Below are 20654 nucleotides of genomic sequence, written 5' to 3' on the forward strand. Positions count from 1 at the left end.
AATTAAGTGATAATATAAGTGAATGAAAATAGAGTACAAAGTAACTAAAATTTAATTATTATTTTTCTCTTCACATAATTTCCTAATTATTTTATTTTCTCACGTTCAAATCTCTTAATTTAATAATAATTTTCTTTTGTAATGTATAAAAGAACTTAACAGCATCTAATGTTTTTTAATTTATAGATAAGTATAGATATTAGCTCCAATAATCAATTAAAATTATTAAAATAAGAAAAATTAATCATTAAATAGAAATTTGAGAAAAATAAAAAATAATAAATAGAATGATGCAACTTCTAAATAAGTTATATTTACCACTTTAATTATCTATGCTAATAAACTTTCTAAATTCACTAATTTGTTTATTTTTAAGGATAAAATATAATCTTACCATAATTATTTTAAGAATTATAGCTTAAAAACTTAATAATATTTTTAAAAAAAAGTAAAAATAAACAAACAATAAAATAATTCTCATAATAATAAAATTATTTGTAAAATAAATCTCTCACCCAAATATACACTTATCAAATTAAACAATTTGTGCATTTTTATTCTACTGTTTCCTTTATTGACAAATTAAAATTTAAAGTGAAATAAAAATATTTAATTGAACTAAAAAATTATGTATCAAATGAAGTTAAATACCAAAATATATATTTCCCCTATTTTGTATAGTACTTATTGTAAATTTAAAAAAAAAAGAGAGAGAGAGAAAAACAATGCGTCCAATTCCATCGTTTGCCATCCCGGTTGCAAGAAGTGAATGATACATTCAATCGCAGGAAATCAAACGTAATTTTCGTTCACAGTTCCCTATAAGATGCTGGACAAAAAAAAAATGGGACTTGCATTATTAATCTATTTCATTTTTGGTCCATTGATTAAATCGAATTCTCTGCGGTTTCTACCGTTTTTCTTGAAGCGCGGGGAGCTGAGAGAAGCTTAAGTATTGCTTGGAAATTCGAGTGGAAGAGGTAAAACAAAGGGATAATGTGGGGATTTGGGGGGAGATTCCATTGGGGAAGAAAGGAAAGAAGGAGAAATGGAGGAGGTATAGTTGTAGCGTTTGCTTGGATGTCGAGTCAAGAGAAGCACTTGAAGAACTATGTTCAGCTCTACTCTTCTTTGGGTTGGGATTCTCTCGTTTGTCATTCGGAGTTCTTAAACATGTATGTGTTTTCTTAAGCCCATTTTGGGTTTGATTTACCTTTTATTTATTCATATTTTTGTTGATTGGTGGATGGTTTTGACTTACTGTAGCACTTGATTTCCTGTTCTGAAAATTGGGCTCTTTTTTTTATTGTCGATTATTGAGCGTTTATTTAATGACTTGATCTTGATCTTCTATAATGATTTTGCATTTCTGATTAAACAAGGAATGATTATGCACTAACGCTAATCATATGGCATATGGAATTGAGGGATATTGGTTTGGTTTGGTTTGCTGCGTATTTTCATATGCCTTCGATTGATACTTTTAACTGAAATTTGTTGTTAATTTGGAGGTGGATTCTGATGTTTCGTTATCTGTGCAGGTTCTTCCCTGAGAAGGCTGCTGCTCTAGCAGTTGATCTTCTTAAAGAACTTGTTCAGGTAATACAGAAAACAATGTCGATTTCGACGTCTGGGCTCTTGAATCTTGCTCAAGTGTTTCAAGTGGTGCTGATTCTATTAGAGTAACCGTATAGTGTGGAATTTTGTGCTTTAGTACATTGAGGGGATTATCTCTTTTTATTTTATGCAGGAGCTGAAGATGAGGCCGTGCCCCGTGGTCTTTGCATCTTTTTCTGGCTGTCCTAAGGCCTGTATGTACAAGGTTCTTCAGGTATTCCTTTTAAAACTTTGAAAACCCCATTGTCTTTTGACCTTGTTTGTTACAGGCTTGTTTCGTTTGCTTGTGGTGATATAGCTTTATATTTTCTTGTTGCAGATGATCGAGGGATTGTGCGAAGTACAAGTAAATCCAGTATGTTGTCCCTCTATCAATATGCTAGATTTGTACAAACTTGTTAAATCATATTATTGCAATCATTCTTTCTCTTCTTCTTTATTTCTAAATGGATTAATGGTGCTAATGGGGGGCTATTAAGGTATCAGCACTGGAAATCGTTGTTTCTCTGTCCCATATGACATAAAAATAAACTAATGGTGGTATAATGGCATTTGCTGAAAAATTGGATTCCTGGAGTATTTATCAATATTGTTTATGAACGTTATTATGGATATTTAAGTTCTGCTTGTCTTTTAAATATTCTTTTTTACTTCCGGTGAAGGATGATCTCCAACTGGTGAAGGAGTGTTTTGCGGGCCATATTTTTGATTCCAGTCCGGTGGATTTTACCAGTGATCTGGGTGCTCGATTTGCGGTTCACCCAACAGTTCTCAAAGTGTCTCATCCACCAAGAATAGCATCGTGGATAGCAAATGGCATTTCTTCTGGTCTTGACGCTCTATTCCTCAGCAGGTTTGAATCCCATCGTGCCGAGTATTGGCAGACCCTATATGCTTCAGTTGTAAGTGTACAATAAAAAGTTGTTATCAAATTATTGCTTCAAATTTTTGAATATTCTATTTACTAATTTAAATCCTTTGCAGAGAATGGGGGCTCCTTATCTCATATTATGCTCTGAAAATGATGATCTTGCTCCTTATCAAATTATCTGCAATTTCGCTCAAAGAATACAACAACTTGGTGGTGATTTAAAACTTGTGAAGTTCAACGGTTCTCCTCATGTAGGTCAGTTTCTAAACTTATGAGGAGTTGCTGTTATTAGAACATGGTCATACCATATATAAAGTTTTATTCAGGGTTCAATTAAACATATTTAAACTGAAGAGATTGGAAAGAACAGTGGCTTCTTACATATAATGCAGGTAGTCATTCATTCATCTTCAAGCACGCGTCACATGCTGCAGTCACCATCTTTTCTCATTTTACTAAACATCATGAAACATTTGGGTTTTGATCGCACAAATGCCGTTGGCTAGGGTCAAAGCCAGAAATTGTGTTAAGGGGCCGAGATAAAACTATAAAATCTCGGTGGGCCAAAGCTAAAAATAGTGTTAAAAAAACTTGAATTGAATTATTAATTTTTGGGAGGAGCCAAAAATGCAAAATTTCTATGAACCAAAGGGCCAAAGCCCTTGCCTGCCTCCTTGCTTTTTGTTACTCCCTGTTGGTAGTATTGGGATTTGCTGTCTTTCTTTACCAAAAATGCTTAAACTTGAAGCTTCAGAGGGATGACATGATTGTGCTATACATTTGAAAGAAACCTTTTCTGGTCCAGACCGGTTACTTTGCATGATAGAAAAAGATAATACAATTATATTACGCATAGACCTAGCTGCTGCAGCTGTAGAAATAAATTGACAGAAGTAACAAAAATGAGCAATACATAAGCAATAGAGAATTCTAAAGCATATATCTTATTCAGACAATAGCATTGATTATTTCAACTTGTGCCAATTAATGGTCTTTACAGGTCATTACCGGCATTATCCAATTGATTACAAAGCTGCTGTGACCGAGCTTCTTGGTAAGGCAGAAGCCTTGTATTCCCGAAATATTCAACAATTCGAGGGTGAACGAGTTGAACCAGCAGGCGCACAGGATGAAATCTCTGAATTGATCTCCAATATCAGCAAAATAGCCTTAAGCCCAAACAAGAGCTTCCGGGGAAGTCTGGTGCAAAGTGATAATTTCCTCTTGCCTAGTTCAATAGAATATTATGAAGGTAGGGATTTCGGGTCTGCGCAAGACCAACACAAAGAAGGTTTGATCCCTTTGCCTCACCCATCAAGCATTAATCTCCATGGGGTTCTTGGTCAAATACTTTTCGATGCTTGTGTTCCGAAGAATGTCGAAGGTTGGGATCTAAAGTCATCAAATTCCTCAAGCAGACATCAATATACCTCTCGGAGGAATTCCCACTTCAATCTAATCAAATACATCCGAAGATCCCGGCTATAAATAATATTTTGTAGACTACTTTTGGCAGAGGCTTGTTCATGCATTCACAGGATCCGTTTTACTTTTCCAGGTTGAGAGTTCAATGGAAGAAGGAATGCTTGGCAAAGGTGGGGACTCAAAACTCCTAAAAGGATAAAAAGGGGGGGGCAATGTGTGATTTCTGATTTTTCTGTTTTGTTGAACAATAAATGAGTTGATGGCACGTTTTGAGCTGTTAGACCTCTGTTCTAACATAAATTGTATAGCGAATTTACTATAAAAGCTGACTTATGTATAATTTGTGTGAATCATAGCCATTTAAATGGAGAAAGCGGAAAAATTAGAATCTGATTTAGGCCCTGATTTTCATGTCTTCATCAAGTCCATGCTTCAATCACATGTTTCCGGTGGATTTTGGCTGGTTTGTTTTCTGATTCAATCTAGATATGATGATGGTATACATGAAAACTCGGAAGTGGCCAGATTTATATACATTATAAAATCCTTTAAACATGATTATAATACGAAGAAAATACATGTTTTGTAGGAAGTTTGAGATATAGGAAACAAAATTATATTTTGGGGTTAACTTACCTGTTCTATATGCTGAAATTAGATAAACAAATGTATTATTTGTTGATAATATAGGTTAGAAAATCTATATTGTAACAAATCTGGGTGTCTGCTAATTTCCTTTTTTCTTTCATGGACTGTGCTTCTAAAGTCTAAAATAGAACTAGTGCTAAGAGCATAAACTAGAGTTAATGAACTTCAATAATTACTGCTGATCCAATTGTTTTCAAATTCATCTCTTTGTTAAGAACTGTATGGTGATACTATGTCAGTCAAGGAAATCATTTGGTGTTTTGGTAGGAAGCTAGGAATTTTGAAGAGTTATTTGATATCGATACTGAAGGTCGGTATTCGTCTGTTTGGTTCGTGATTGAAACATAGGACATGAGATGGACCATTGCTACTGTTATTGATGATTTATGCATGTTTCACTGCTAAAAAACTGACAGGTTTGTTATTTTAGAATGAACAACACTCGAACTGCTTATGTATTTTAGGTTTCATATGTCATCATCAGTAGGTCTTAAGAAAGAAATAAGAAAGCAAAATGAAAAGAAGGAAAAAGGATCTGTTCATATTAAAGAATTGTGTTTGTTTATCACTTAATTGGTACTATTTTTTGAAACACGATGACAGGGCCTTTCTCCCTACTTCTGCAAGACCCATATTCCGAAGCGTGACGAAGTTATGACTTTAATAGATGAAGAAGGCCTTTAGCATCCAGCTTTGCAGTGGGGACGAGAAGATAAGGCACCGGCAGCTTGGGTGGAGATGGATACCGTCTTGTATCGTATTTGGCAAGTAAAAGACCTCGAATTTAACTCGGTTATTGTGATGGTAAGCAAAGGCAATGGGCAAGAGGAGAGGTTCCCCACACAAAGCCCAAGTGATGCTTTGTGGGGGTTAAAGGTGAAATCTTTGTTTTCTTCACATTTTTGGCTTTGCTTATCTTTAGAATAATGCCACCATGATTCAGATGTCCACCTTAATGAACAAAATTCCTCACTTTCTTGCAACACGTGTGTGGGGGCTCAATCTTCCCACCTAACTCTTGAAAATTTTCTTTCCCCTTCTATTAATCATTGCTGTCCATGTCATATTCATTCATTGAATTATAAATCGATACTTACAAATTAAGACTTAAAATTCAATTATTTAATCAGTTCTAATAAAAAATAATATACTGTTAAAAATCAATTGAGTGGATATCATTTTCATTAAAGATAAGTTACTTGGTAGTTTAGTTAAGATTTTTGCTTTTTAAGAATCTAATTAAATTTTTTTAAGTGGATGATAGATTATTATAATACAAACCATCTTAAACCCCAAACTCCCACTCTCTTCACACAACAACAAAATTTGAGAATTTTTCTTCACGTCTTTCTACTCTTTGAAGGTAGTCTTAGTATCAATCATGGATACTTACCATCATCAACATGAAGAAGAAGAAGAAGAAGAAGATAATGATGATGATAATGAAGAAGACGATGAAGAAGAAGGCAAGCTAAAAGAGGAAACAAAAGAAGGATCATCATCAACATTATCGCCTAATTCAGCTCCTTCACCATCTTCCACCTCCCCTTGTCATGAATTTTCCTTCAGAATCTCTCTCCATTCATCTTCCGATTATAAAACCAAAACTCCATCTTCCATCGCCGTCGATTTATCTCCGGCCGATGACATTTTCTTCCATGGACACTTGCTTCCCCTTCATCTCCTTTCTCACCTCCCTGTCTCCCCACGCTTATCAACGAGTTCATCGGACGGCTTCAACTTTCCCGGAAGAGAGTTATTCTATGATCTCAAATCTGTAAAACCCATCAACAAAAGCGACGGCAATATCCAGAAACATGAAAGGCTCAGCCACGGCTATCATCATCAAAGTCACGCCATAGAAGCGAAAGTGAAGAACAAGTCAAATTCTTTCTCTTTGTTCGGTTTAAAAAGACAGCAGAAAGGGAGCGTCAAGGTTAGAGAAACAGAAGAGAAAGAGAATGACAAGAAAAAGATGAGATTCAATGTGTTAAATAAGTACACGAGAATGATTAGGCCATTTTTGTTCTTCAGAAGAAAGAGAGAGAATCTCCATCTCCATAGACAAGCTTACTCATTTTCAGGTAATTTGAGGAACAAAAAAACAGAGTTGAGAGGAAGGAGAGGAGGAGACTATTATTCAGCTCCTCCTTCAATAAGAACATCACCTTCGAATAGTGGTCTTCTTGTTGCAACCAAAGGGCATCCTTGTTCAACCAGCGAGAGCACCACGGAAGAGCTGCAGGCTGCGATTCAATCTGCAATTGCTCATTGCAAGAACTCCATTAAAGGGGAGGACAAACTTAAAAGCCAGGCCTAGTTTTGATTTTTCTTTTCCAATTTCAATCAACTTCTATGAGTTATATTATTGCTTTAATAAATTTTCTTCCTTTCAACACTTTCCCACGAATCAAACAGTCTTTATAAAGATCCCACATGCAAAAATAAGGCAAAGCTGAGATATAAAAACCCTCCATGATAAAATAGATCCAATGTAGAAAACAGATACCAAACATGACAATTTAAAAATGAAAAAAAGAATTCATTGAGCGGTCTTAATACAAAAGAGAATGACATTTTTCTTTAAAGATTTGGATTTGAGCATCTGCAGGGCAGAACAACTATTTTTTATTTTTCAGATATTAAACTTACGGGACAAAATGTTTAACGTTGATAAAAATAATTGGATGATTTTTACGATTACTTTTTTAACTTTAACGATCTTTCATCTCAAAATAAAAAACAAACGTCTTTTAAATTTCGGGTCAAAGATTGTTCCTCTAGACTCCCATAAATAACCGGGTAGAGAACCCTAAATTATGCCATACAACATTTGTATTTATTTTCATTGAATTAACTATTCCGATCAATGATGTCTTAACTTAATAATAAGAGAGATTGTAAGTTATATATTTAAAAATTTTCTTGAATCGAGTAGAATTTTACTCGTTCTTAGTCCAAGTCGTTTCGGACGGATCTATCCACAGGTGAGTCGGGCCATTAGGCTTTGATAAACTTTTCAAACCCAAAGTGTCAAATCGGGTCGAAGCCTGTGTAGCCTATTGGACCATTGAAAACATCCGTTTAACAAAACAAAATACATTTTAGGCTCATAACTGCAATTTTCTTTTTCCTTCGGGGAAAAAAATGGAATTCCCAAAACCTCCTTCACTTCCCTTAGGGTGTGTTTGGTTCACAGAATGTAAGATTATCAGTGGGAGTAAAAGATTACCAGAGAATAAGATTACTGAGAATGTTACATTACTGTGTTTGGTTGGTTTGACAGGAATATAAGATTACAATGTTTGGTTGAAGGAATAAAAGATTACTGTAATGTATATTTTACTAAATTGTCCTTGTTCTATATTTTTTAAAAAGTGAAATTCTAAATATTTAAATAAAAATTATTTATATAAAAATTTTATATGTTGATAATATATTACTTTAGTATTTATATATATCATGTATTATTTTAATTTTAATTAATATTAAATTTTACATAATTTATGTAAAAATATATTAAAATTTTACATCAACATTTAACAAAATGTTTACATTGTGGAAATTAGCTTCGGTTCATATGTAACGCATTCACTGAGATGTTTATTGTATTTTTCAATCGACAATGTTTACATTCTTCTATATACAATAATTTATCATAGATATTCATAATAATAAAAAGTTGTAAATTATTTTTGTTATCTAAGATATAATATTTATTATATCTTCTATATACAATAATTTATTTATTTATCTTTTATATTTATACTTAATTCTACATACTTTATCATTATTATTTATCTCATGAATTTATATTATGATCTTTCTTGCAAAATCAAATCCTTTGCAAGTAGATAAAGAGGCATTTCACCATCCATTACAAATCTCAAAGTTGGTGGAACCCACAATCGAATATGCAACAAAATATACCACCAAATTAATCGTAATTTTGTAAGTGCTTCAACTCATACAAGTCATGAATATTCGTTTGCAAAAGAAAATGCCAAGATGGTCTACCAGATTAAACTATATGCCTAGAGCAACGGATATGAAGGACAAAACTATTCATCAAATAGCTACAACTTCATCGACCTTCAATGAATTTGGATAACAGAGTTGGACCACCTTAAATTCTCATTCGAAAAAAAACATCTATAATTCTATGGTGGGCATAACGCTATTACGCTACGAACCTAAGGTAGCCAAATACTAGTACGAAACCAAATGAAAAATCAAAATACACCAAAAACAAACGCACACAGTTTTTAATCAAGCAAAACATCAAAGAATAATTAACACGCCTTTAGCATAAGCTTCCCGGTGCCTAATACAAAGCCTGCATCTGTATGTCCAATTCCTATAGCAAAATGACCGAATGCTCCGGCAGTGCAGGTGTGAGAATCCCTCCCTAGTAAAACCTAAAGACAGAGATAAAAGATAACTTAAATTAAAGGAACAAATGAAGCTAGAAACAAATGATCAGGTGAATCATTTGTCATTATGAATCAATTGTCATTCTTTTAACTATCAAGAAGCCTCAAATTACAAGCTACCAAAGCTATGAAAGGAAAAGTGATAACAGTTATTATCAATCGTTCTCTTTCAGAAGGCTTCCCTACAAAATAGCTAGCTTTAATTCTCTTGATTGCTACATCAGAACCTTTCCATTTGCCATGATAAACTGCCCCATATGTTCCAGAGCTACCAAAGCTATGAGTGGAGCAATTTCATGCAATTTTGTCTTCATTTTAACAAGTACAGATTTATAATCAACGGTGGTTGACTGCATCATCCCTATTGCATTCTCAATTTATCGGACAAACTTGTCTGTAACTTCCTGGGTTTTAGAGGAAGAAGTTTTTGCTTCTTTACAACACAATTAACTGCATCTTTCAGGCTATTCATCTCCATTTTCAGTTTCATTCAATGTTTCAACTGTATAAGAATATTGCTACAACAACACATGCAAATAAAGTGACACAAACATCAGTCAGTACTCTAATTCCAACAAGCATCTATGTGCGTACGCAAAATAAATAAATAAATAAATAAAACCAAGATCAAATCCAAAGCTAATAAATTCACAAATATCACCAATACCAAAGCAATAAGCACATCGACCGTGTGAAAGAGAGGTAAAGCATATGTTCCAAAACTCAGCAGAAGGAAGAAACTAGATGATCTTTGGAATGAAATATCAGTCCACAACTGTAGATTTTTCCATTTGGATTAGAATATGAGTTTCAAAGAATTTCTATGGGGAAAAACATGATCATCCCCTCAGATGCCAACTTCGTTGCTTTGAAACTGATATCGGCCTGAGCTGAATCAACATCTATGGTTAAAAATGAAAGAAGTTGAAGGAAAAAGAGGATGCATATTAATCTGAGTCTCAGATAAACAAATTAATATCCAATTAACAAAATTATCTTTTTCCAATGAGTTCAAAGTGTTTTTCTGTATATAGAACTCCTAATGAACCTAATTTCATAATAAAAATAAAATTTTTAAGTAAATATCGGCAATCGATTTCAAAGTGACATGACATTATTAGTCATTCAACGAAATGAAAACTCTTCTAAAAAGCAACTAAACAATAATGGCTGCGAAAACTATGAAATAAATGAAACATAATAAACATGAAAAAGGAAAAAAAAAGAAGAGCAATAAGAAGTATGAACCTCAAATTACAAATCTTAAGTTTCAGTTTGTAAAGTAAGACTTGGAAACGATACCTGCACACAAAATGAATAATCAAATTTAATGTTCAAATCAATCTAAAAACTGCAACATAGATTCATTCAATGCAAAATTCACAAAGATAATTTCAACTTTAGAGTATAATTTTAACTTTAGAGTATAAGATCAAAGAACTAAATCAACAATTTAATCCAAAAGACGAATAAAATAAAAAAATATCAAATCATTTACAAAAAAATAAAGAATAACAATTTCATAATGATTTCGTATACATATACGAGATTGAATAAAAATGAAAGGAAAAAAAAGTAAGAGACAAAAAGTAAGGAAAAATAAAATATTTTTATTAGATGATAAAATGATAAATGAAATTTGAATAAAAGAAAAAAAAATGAAAGGGAAACGTACGAATTTACGGAGGAGGAAGTCAGTGAGAGAAAACCATGGTGATAAGCAAATGCTGCGCGAGGGAGGAGGTAGAAGAAGGGGATGAATTCCAATAACTAGAACGAAGTGAGAAGAAGGTTATTTTAAATAACGGGTCGGAAATAATGAAATAAAGATGGGGATAGACATTGCCGGGAAAACAGGGGGAAATTAGGAATAAATTATACCGTGAACCAAACGGAGCTTAAAGCCTCTCTCATCCCTCTCCACCTTCATCCACAGTCTCGGCGCCGAGCTCGCCACCCGCCTCCACAACACCAGCCGTCTTGTCGCCAACTTAGCTTCCGGTTTCTCCCTTTCGGCTACTTCCCGCCATCATCCGCTCTTTGCTTCGGTTTCTCAGCCGAAGGCTGCGGTAGCGGCGGCTGCTACGTTGAGTCCCGAGCAAGTTGCGAAAAAACTAGTGGGAACCGCCGTGTATACGGTGAGCAACTCCAACAGTGAGTTTGTGCTTATCTCTGTTCTCAATGGAGCCAAGTCTATTGGCTTGCTTTGCTTTCTCCTAGAAGACGCCGAGGCACTTCTCGCTCAGGTTAGTTGAAAATTTTAAAATTGGAGAAAATTTCAAATTTCACTTTTTCTTTGCATAGGTTCGGTTACGGAGAAGGGAGCTCAGAAGTAAGCTAAAGTGGTGCCGATTACACTTGATCGGGAGATTCATTTTCTTTAATTACTGGTTTTTCAATTGTCATTTGTGTTAAAGAAATTAAAATAATAACTTAAATTGAATTGCAAATAACAATATTGATTACTGGTTTTATAATATATATATATATATATATATATATATATATAAGGACATGTAAAATACAGGTATACTCACTGAAGGTTGAAGGAACTGCATTTCGTTTTCTACCGGATCCAATTCAAATAAAGAATGCATTAGAGGTTAGTGTTTAATTCAATTTGGCTTTAAGTTTGTTCTGAAAACGTGTTCTTTTGGTATTAGAAGTGTTTAATGCAAAAACATTATCCCAAAAATAGCTTAACTTTACTACTTAATTCTGTGGACGTATTTCATGTTTATTGTGTTTGTTGCCATTTTCTTTTAAGAAATTTAACGCAATGAAGGGAAAAAGAGAAGAAAAAAAGGTTTCAATCTTCATTTAGGAACATGAGAAATGCTCGGGGTGTCAATTTATATGTAGACTGCATGTTGGGTACTTAGAGAACGACCATGCTTCAAATGAAGTCATGACGATTATTATTTCGTACTCAAATGAAGATGTTATCTTTCTTAGTTGGAGCATTCTACACCAACTAAAATGACGATTATGTAGACTCGCAATAGTTTTTCATGTCTATTAGCTGAAAGTCAATGATATCAAAAGTGGGTTCGATGGAGTTCCCATTTTCCAGGTATGCTTTATATTTTGTTAAATATCCTTGAGAGTTGAAATCTAGTTAAAAAGTATTTTTAGATTGGATAACGTTTTTCGTTATTGCATACAAATTATCACGTCAATCTTTAGTGGCTGCCAAAAGTTCATTTATGCAAGTCTATTGGTACTCATTGTGGCATATTGAATCAATAACAATTCTTTTTTATGTATTAGCATAGAATAAAGAGACTTTCTCGAATTGTTGTTTTGGATAGGGATACGTTCAATATTATTAGTATAATTTAATGAATCAGAACATTCTCTTTCTGCACAGTTTGTCAAAGCTATTTTACCACAAATTAATGTTAGATGTTTTTTTATGCTTCCTTATACAGTCTGACCTTCTAGTTGTGAGGAAGAAAAACAAGCGCTTCTTGCCAATATATTTCAATAAGGTTTGCTTAATCTATCAAGTTAGGATTTTTTTCCCCTTTTCCAAAAGGAACTGAAAGATAGTTGTAAAACATAACTTTTTTTTCTATTAATTTCTTGTGATTGTATAGGAAGATATTGAAAAAGAACTTTCAAAGGTTTCAAGAGGACCCGGTGTTTCTCAACATATCATGGTATCGTACGTGTGCGCGCGCGCGCATAGACATATCTGTTTTGAACATTAACATTGTAAATGCATTCATAGATGAATGATTACACATCAAAACACGCTCCTCCTTGCCTTAACGCTTTCAATTGTTCAGGCATTGTATTCATGTTTTACTACTGGTATACTTTTCCGTTTTGGTTTTCTTAGTATTCATTTGATCTGATATCTTGGAGCAAGTTGGAAGCTTGGAAGATGTTCTGAAGAAAATGGAGGTAGAGGTTCTAATCGGCAAGTAGTTCTATATAAGACGTACAATTAGGAATTGAATCTGACTATGCATAGTTGATACGATGCAGACGAGTGAGAAAAACTATTCTCAACACATCCAAGACGTTGTGAAAGTATGTGGCAGTTGGGATGTTACGTCCATTCGATTACATCAGAAATGCAATTACAACTCAAAGCTCTTGAATTAGAATTCGAGATGGAATGGATCGGAGTTTTGCGATAAGAGGTGGATATCTCCATTATGTACACTCCGAGATCCGATGGGTTCTCCATATGTTACTGATAAAAAAGAGGGAAAAAAAAGGTAAGGGAAACGTAGTAGCTGTGGTCATTGATGTGCATAACTATACTTTGGAGTAAATTGTGAAAAAGCGTTAATTGTCTATTGACATTTATTTCGATCTTCGATGTATTCATGAAGAATTTAAGGAAAGGCAATAAGTACATTTAAATTAAATCTCTTATAAATAAGTGTAAGAGACTAAAAAGTTTTTTTTTCCCTTTTTTATCACTGTCAGGTAAAATATAAATTCGAGAAATGATTAAGATTTTTGAATAAAAATGATAATAATGGACTTAATTTTTTAAAAATATAAGAATTAAATTTTAAATAGTATAAGAATCCTTAATATATACGAGTCAAAGAGGATCTAATTCGACCCAAACCAATCGGGTTTGAAAAGTCACTTGACTTACAGACATATCTATTGTAACGAATCGTATTAGGACTAATTTAGTAAAATATCGTATTAGAATTAATTTAGTATTATTTTTATAAAATAAACTGAAAATTGAATTTAAGTTGCGTACGGTTTCAAAAAATAGGTGAGAAAGTGTTGTGATATAGTATATTTTTTTAATAGCATGAGTGATTATAACATAATATCTGTTCAAAATTTTTTAGCCTCTTGATATAATATATACATATCTTACAGATGCAGCTTGAGGTTTTTAATTTTGAGATCGTGGGATCGAGTCCCACGGAGGGTATTTCATAATTCGGGGGTCTTCTACGGAAGCTGCTCCCAACTTGGTGTTGGGGGCAGCCTACTGTCTTACCTCCCCCTTACCCCATTACATATGGGAACAAGGGACAACTATTTTTTTTACAGATGCATATGTTTGAATTCAATACTTCTAAGAAAAATAATGTTCTCTTTTATTACTGAAATCGTTAGCTTGTTATAGCATGTGGTGAAAATGTTTTTTTAGTAATAAAAAATTATTTGGTTAGCTTGTTTATGGTTACAACCGTTTTAATTTTAAGTTTAACATTTTATTAAGGATCGATAAGTCATAATTTGGCATATATTTTGTATTAACTTATTTTTTATATTTAAGTGACTTAAATTATTTATAATTCTATCTTTTATTAAATTTGATGTTTTTTACAGGTTAAAATATGTGTAAAATTAAGAAATTTGATGAAGTTTAGACACTAGGAGTAAAAGGACACATTGTATTCTTATTTCCATTGGAACTTTATCACTATTTTTAATGGGATTATGATAAGCGAAAATAATATAATATACTACAATTTAAACTCTTATCTTTATTTTATTATAGGAATAAGATAATTAAAAAGATGTAATCTGCAGATTAAATTGTCTTCTTATACTTAATATGAATGATCACTACTATATAAAAGATTATTAAAAGAGAAAAAAAAACACCTCTCTTATTTGTTTTATTTTCTTTGAATTCTCTATTTCTTAACGAATTATTAAACTCCTTCAAGTTTCGTGAAACATTTTATCTTCACATTTTATTTTTATTTTTTTGAATATTTTTATATCTCTTATTTCATTTGTTTATTATCAATTTATGAATTACATGAATTGGTCACTCATCAATTTATTAAATTTTTGTATTTACTAATTGGAATTTCTCATCCGTAATTATGAACGTGTTGTAATAAAAAAAATAACTTAAGAACACATTATGAAGATATAAGATCTGATTTAAATATCCATATCGGTAACTAAGAATCATTTCTCTTTAACATATAAAATTGTTGAATAAATTAAATATTAAGAGTCTTATGTAAAATTATCTAATTAATAAAGAAATTAATTATTAAGCATCTCTTTGATTAACAATAAACTAAAAAAAATAGATTTTTTAGAGCATCTCGATTAACTTTCACATCCTTGAGATGTATTTAATTTTTTATAATTTATTTTAAATTATTTATATTAACTAAAAATGAATACTTAAAAAGAAACACTATAATCAATGTACTAAAAATTGATTTTATCAAAATAGGAAAATAATGCATTGATTTGACGTGTAAAAAGACAAACCATCAGTAATGGTTGTTTTAAGCTTGTATTTCTGTCCTTGATTTTCGCGTCTAAAATATTTGGAAATGATTACAAATGAACACCCCTCCTTTCGTCCGGTTGTTTCTGGTTAGTCCGGGTAAGTTCTGTTCGTTACTTTGCTTTACAGTTTTTAGAAATGAAATTTGTTAATCAGCTTCTATTAATCTATGCAGAATAAATGGTCCCCCCCCCCCATGAATTAAGCGGCAGACCCTCTGTTTATGCTTTTAGCTCTGAGAATTCTGAAATTGCTGGGATTCGATTCGAGTTGAATGAATATACAACGTTAACCTGTGAAGCCAAGCTTAATTCCTTCATTTAATTTCCATTTTTTCGCTTTGTTTTATTGCAGAAACAATCGGCATTCAGATCAACTTGGATTAGCTCTGCCTCCTTTCCCGTGAGTTTTCATTTACATTTGTTAATTTAATTTGATTAATTTATCTTAGGTTTAAATATGCCGGTGCTCCCTGTACTGAAATTTAAAATTCAGTCCCTATACTTTTATTTTTGCAAAAACCGAGTCCTTGTATTGTTCTTGGTTTGATAATCTTGATCCCTCCCTTTAATTTATGTTTGATTTTACTATTAAATGCTGACATGGAAGCAAACGTAAAATGGCTTTTTAGTCCTTTACGTCTATTGTTTCTATCAATTTGACCTTATAAAGTTGTAAACATTGATGATTGAAAATTTATATTGTTCAATTAATGATATTTTCTTATTTAGTTTGAAAGATTAACGGTCAAATTGATGAAAATTATAAATGTAACGAGCTAAAAAGTCATTTTTGTTTTTTATATCTACTAGGTCAGCAATTAATAGTATAATTGAACAAAAGTGAGGAGAATGATCAATATTTCCAAATAAAAAAATAGTACAAGGATTCAATTTCTCAAAAATAAAGTATAGGGACTAAATTTTAAATTTTAAAAATAACACAGGGACCTCTGATATATTTAAACCTTTATTTTATTCTACTTTTTAGAACTTTTTGCAATGAAATGCAGGATTAGCATTTTCTAGATAACAATTTGTGTCCTTGTCTCAAAACATTCTTGTTATTATCTATTCTTCTGAAAAGAAGCAACCTTTCAAAGTATTAGAGGGGAGACAGGAACTTTAATCTTGATTATGTTATGGTAATGTTATACCAAATTGGTTTAAATGCTACTAGGAAAATAAATGGGGATGAGAAATGGAGATGCTTCTGCTTATGAGTTTGGATTGTATTTAATATAAAACAGACTGTTAATTTGAATTTGTGAAAATTAAGATTCAGTTTGAATATCATTAAGGTAAAGAAGTCTGCTTGTGTGTTGTTAGCTGCTGAATGGTCTAAGGAATGTCATATGATTAAATTTCTATATCCAGATCCTTGGTAGATATTAACTCAAATTGTAATTAGAAATTAAGTTGGATTTTTGTTGTAATTTTAGTGATTGAAGATTACTTGGTAATTAAGTTTATTTAACAAACAAGTACTTATTTTTAGACAAGAAATCTTATGGAATTAGGTTTCTTGGTGACCAAGTATTTGACTCTATAATTATGAGGTAGGTCTTATGAAATTAGGTTTATTGATTAAATTTATTATTATTCTCATCCATGGAGGTAGGCAAGAAATCTTATGGAATGTGGTTCTGGTTTTGGAGTTTGTAGAGATATGACCATATGGGATATAAATCTATTTTCCATTAATTTGAAGTTTGGATGAAATTACCAGAAAAGGTTCTTTTGCATGAAATTAAATTTGATGGGCTTGTTTTCTATTGTATTTCTGATTTCGTTGGTCAAAACTTTGTTTTCAACCTGTCATATTTGCTATAAATTGTAGAACTTAGATGGTGCTTAGATTGAGGATCTACTTTTGAAGAATGCATTGACAGACTAATTTGTTTGTTGAAATTTACGATGTTTGCTAAATATATTATTTCAAGTTTTCATATTAACTTTTTTGTCACTGAGAAAAATATACAAATTCTGGAAATAGATGGATTAAGCAGTGATTTCTTGTCCTTTCCCTTACATGGCTTCTGTTTTATTGTTTCAGACACCTTGGCCCGACTCCTTGCCTTTTTCACATATGCAGGTCGCAAAAAAAGAAGTCATACCTCGTTTAGTTTCTTCTGATGACCCAATTATAGGACAAGTAGTGGTCACTGATCAACCTGAGATAGATCATCAGGGTAGGCTAATGGAAGGCTCTAGGTGTGGGGGAGTACATGACAGTCCAGATGAACATCCATATAAAAATACTAGTTCTGTTTCACATAGGCATAATGAGGACATAATTGTTCCTCTGCCTTCTAATCCAAAGGTTCGATATTCTGAAATTGACCATGTAGCATCAGCCAGTGAGCTTTCTTTACCCCCTATAGATGTCACCAGAGTTTCCGTTGGAGCTATACATGGTGTTGCTGACGGTCAGCAACCTCAACAAGCTGATTCACTTGTCGGTGACAATGGCATGATTTTGCCTTCTGCTTCCTCCCATGATGTGAAATCAAATGAGCTTACGTTGCCCCTTCCTGAGGCTGGCACCATTTCTGTTGGATATTCCCAAGATAGTAATGATGAACAAAAATCTGAATATGCTCATTTTGCTTCCATTGATTCGGAAAGTAATAACCAGATAACATCACTGAATGATTCTACTCAACCCCATCTTGTTGCCCTCAGTTCTGTTGATGGATCCGTAAAAGATACTTTGGATGGACAACAGACTAAAGGTGCTGATTCTCTTGGCAGCTCTCAAGTTCCACTTAATGGCATTATTTCATCCTCTCCGAAGGTCAATGACTCTAAGACAGAAGATGCTAAAAAAGGGAATGTAGACCATGCCAGTCATCTTGTTCTGCCTCGTAAAAAGATGATCACTTCTATGGTTAAATCCCCAAGCTCTGGTAGCCCTACTCCGACAAAAGGATGTGTTTTGAATAGAGGTCACATTGATACAGCTTCAGCCTTTGAATCTGTTAAAGAAACAGGTTCCAAGTTTGGAGGAATGGTTAGATGGAAATCTTGTAGAACACAAACTCCAGAGGTATATTTGATATATTTATAGTGGTGTGAATGTTAATATAATCTAGGCTACTGCAATATATTTTTGGCATGTCTAGTGAATGCTGTTTATCATGAATTTTGTTCTCCGTCTTCATTAACTATTAATGGCCATTAAACATATTTCTTTCTTTTTTCTCTGCCTACTTCATTCATGTTTGCTGAATGTAACTTAATTTTTTTTTGGCTATAGAGGAGCAGGTGTTCAGGCCAAGACCTTGAGAAACTACAGGAGCAGATGGTTGCATATAAGAGACGGTCAGTGGATGCTGAAGAGGCAAAAATTCGAGTATTAATGGAGCTGAACAGCACAAATAAACAAATAAATGAGCTGAAGCTAAGCCTGGAGAGAGCACAAACTGAAGAGAATCAGGCAAAACAAGACTCTGAACTTGCCATGCTCAGGGCGGAGGAGATGGAACAAGGGATTTGCAATGAGGCTAGTGTTGTAGCAAAGGAACAGCTTGAGGTTGCTAAAGCCAGGCATGCTGCTGCTGTTGAAGAGCTGAAATCTATTAACGAAGAGATGGAAACATTAAGAAAGGAATATGCTTCTGTGGTGACTGAGCAAGATACAGCTGTTAAGAAAGCTGAAGAGGCTGTTTATGCATCGAAAGAGGTTGAGAGGAGAGTGGAAGAATTGACCGTTGAGCTGATGGTCACAAAGGAGTCCTTGGAGTCCGCAAATGCTGCCCATATGGAGGCAGAAGAGAAAAGGATTGGAGCAGCCATGACCAGAGGCCACGATCCTCTCTATTGGGAGAAGGATCTAAAACAGGCTGAAGAGGAGCTCCAGAAAATCGTTCAGCTAAACGAATCAGCAAAGTATATGAAACCAAAGCTAGACACTGCTTCAGTGCTGCTGCATGATTTGAAATCTGAATTAACTGCTTATAGGGAGTCTATGTTTAATTTGGAAAATAATGGACACTCCACTGATGTGTCAGAGACACCAGAGAAAAGAACTCTCACTGAGGTACCAGCTGTGGTTGCCTCGGCAAAGAAGGAAATTGAAGAGGTGAAGCTCAAAATAGAAAAAGCAACTGCAGAAGTGGATTCTTTGAAGGTGCTTGCTGTTTCATTAAAATCAGAGCTTCAAAAGGAAGAGTCTGCTCTTGCCACCATTAAGCAAACAGAAGGCATGCCCGTTGTTGTTGCTTCTCTAAAAGATGACCCAGATAACACCAAATCAAAAATAGACTCAGTGCAGATGAATGAAAAAGAGGCAGAGATAAAATGGTGGAGGTGCCCAAAAAATTGCAGCAGGCAACTCAAGAGGCTCTCGAGGCCAAGTCACTTGCTGAAATGGCTCATGAAGAACTGAGAAAAGTAAAGGAAGAGGCTGAGCAAGCAAAGGCTAGAGCAAGTACCATGGAGAGTAGATTACTTGCAGTTCAAAAGGAGATAGAGGCAGCTGAGGCTTCAAAGAAGTTAGCTTTAGATGCTACCAAAGCATTGCAAGGTCATGAATCAGCTCAAAGAACTGATAATGTAGATTCACCAGATGGTTTAATTTTACCCTTAGAGGAGTACTATGACCTCAGTAAATGTGCATACGAGGCGGAGGAACAGGCCAAGATGAAGCTGGCAGCTGTCATTTCTCAAGTTGAGGTAGCTAAGAGATCCCAGTCCAGTAGCTTGGAGAAGTTGGCAGAAGTAAATCGAGAGATGGCTGAAAGAAAGGAACAACTAAAAATTGCTTTGGAGAAGGCTCAGAAGGCCAAGGAAAGGAAGTTAGGCGTAGAGCAGGAATTGAGACAATGGAGGGCTGAACATGAGCAGCGGCGAGAGGCTACTGAATCGAGTCATGGGGGAATTCCTCCAAGGACAAGTTTTGAAGGAACAGAACAAATGAAGAAAGCTGAACCTGCACCTACTTCTCCTTGCAGCACTCTAGATAGCTCAAAGGCAGTCAATGGGAGTAGTACGGAATCTGAATCATCCCCGGAAACAGCGGTCTTTAAGAAGAAGAAAAAGCAACTGTTCCCCAAGATAGCCATGTTTTTTAACAGGAAAAAGTCGAGCTTATTAAAATCCAAGTCCAAGTCCAGAACCTAGTAAGTCTGTCGATGAAATGCTGCATTATCTTTGCCATTGTGATTTCACCTCAAGTTTTTTCCTGGTTGTCACAGTGGCTCTTAGTATTCGATTAAGATTTTCCGGATAATCTCGAGTGTAAATTTTGTGGATTCTTTGACGTATGACGAAGTTGAGAATACACTTTTGGTTACCCGGAAGGGTTGTATGGCTAGAAGATCTCAAGAAATAAAAGATGATTAAGTTCTGTATAGGACTTGGATGTCAAGTCTTGTAAAATTGATGTTTATAATGAATGAAAAGAACTTGGT

At 33.8% G+C, this 20654-nt stretch overlaps 2 protein-coding genes and 2 pseudogenes across 2 annotated transcripts; all 4 read left to right on the forward strand.

The window, feature by feature from the left end:
* The first annotated feature begins 842 nt into the window (after nt 1-842).
* On the forward strand, nt 843-4280 carry LOC120160865. The gene is made up of 8 exons (XM_039171189.1): nt 843-1175; nt 1542-1599; nt 1751-1831; nt 1937-1972; nt 2280-2519; nt 2602-2743; nt 3489-4011; nt 4055-4280. Exons 1-7 carry the CDS (start codon nt 997-999, stop codon nt 3974-3976), a joined length of 1224 nt encoding a protein of 407 aa, XP_039027120.1. The 5' UTR covers nt 843-996; the 3' UTR covers nt 3977-4011; nt 4055-4280.
* A 1584-nt stretch (nt 4281-5864) lies between these two features.
* Nucleotides 5865-6951, forward strand: LOC120160787 (BRI1 kinase inhibitor 1-like). The gene has a single exon (XM_039171125.1). The coding sequence runs from the start codon at nt 5943-5945 to the stop codon at nt 6879-6881; it is 939 nt and encodes a 312-aa protein (XP_039027056.1). The 5' UTR covers nt 5865-5942; the 3' UTR covers nt 6882-6951.
* Nucleotides 6952-10704: 3753 nt separating this feature from the next.
* LOC120160805 lies at nt 10705-12974 on the forward strand (annotated as a pseudogene).
* A 4277-nt stretch (nt 12975-17251) lies between these two features.
* On the forward strand, nt 17252-20594 carry LOC120160818 (annotated as a pseudogene).
* Nucleotides 20595-20654: the final 60 nt, after the last annotated feature.

The sequence above is a fragment of the Hibiscus syriacus genome, unplaced genomic scaffold, assembly GCF_006381635.1.
Source record: "Hibiscus syriacus cultivar Baekdansim isolate YM2019G1 unplaced genomic scaffold, ASM638163v2 tig00111393_pilon, whole genome shotgun sequence".
Classification (NCBI taxonomy): domain Eukaryota; kingdom Viridiplantae; phylum Streptophyta; class Magnoliopsida; order Malvales; family Malvaceae; genus Hibiscus; species Hibiscus syriacus.

What these genes read in the sequence shown, in the direction of transcription:
- LOC120160865 (XM_039171189.1), top strand. Translation starts at nt 997, where the DNA reads ATGTGGGGATTTGGGGGGAGATTCCATTGGGGAAGAAAGGAAAGAAGG. An exon ending in CATTCGGAGTTCTTAAACAT is followed by an intron (nt 1,176 to 1,541) that starts GTATGTGTTTTC and finishes TTATCTGTGCAG; the next exon opens with GTTCTTCCCTGAGAAGGCTG. An exon ending in TTCTTAAAGAACTTGTTCAG is followed by an intron (nt 1,600 to 1,750) that starts GTAATACAGAAA and finishes TATTTTATGCAG; the next exon opens with GAGCTGAAGATGAGGCCGTG.
- LOC120160787 (XM_039171125.1), top strand. Translation starts at nt 5,943, where the DNA reads ATGGATACTTACCATCATCAACATGAAGAAGAAGAAGAAGAAGAAGAT.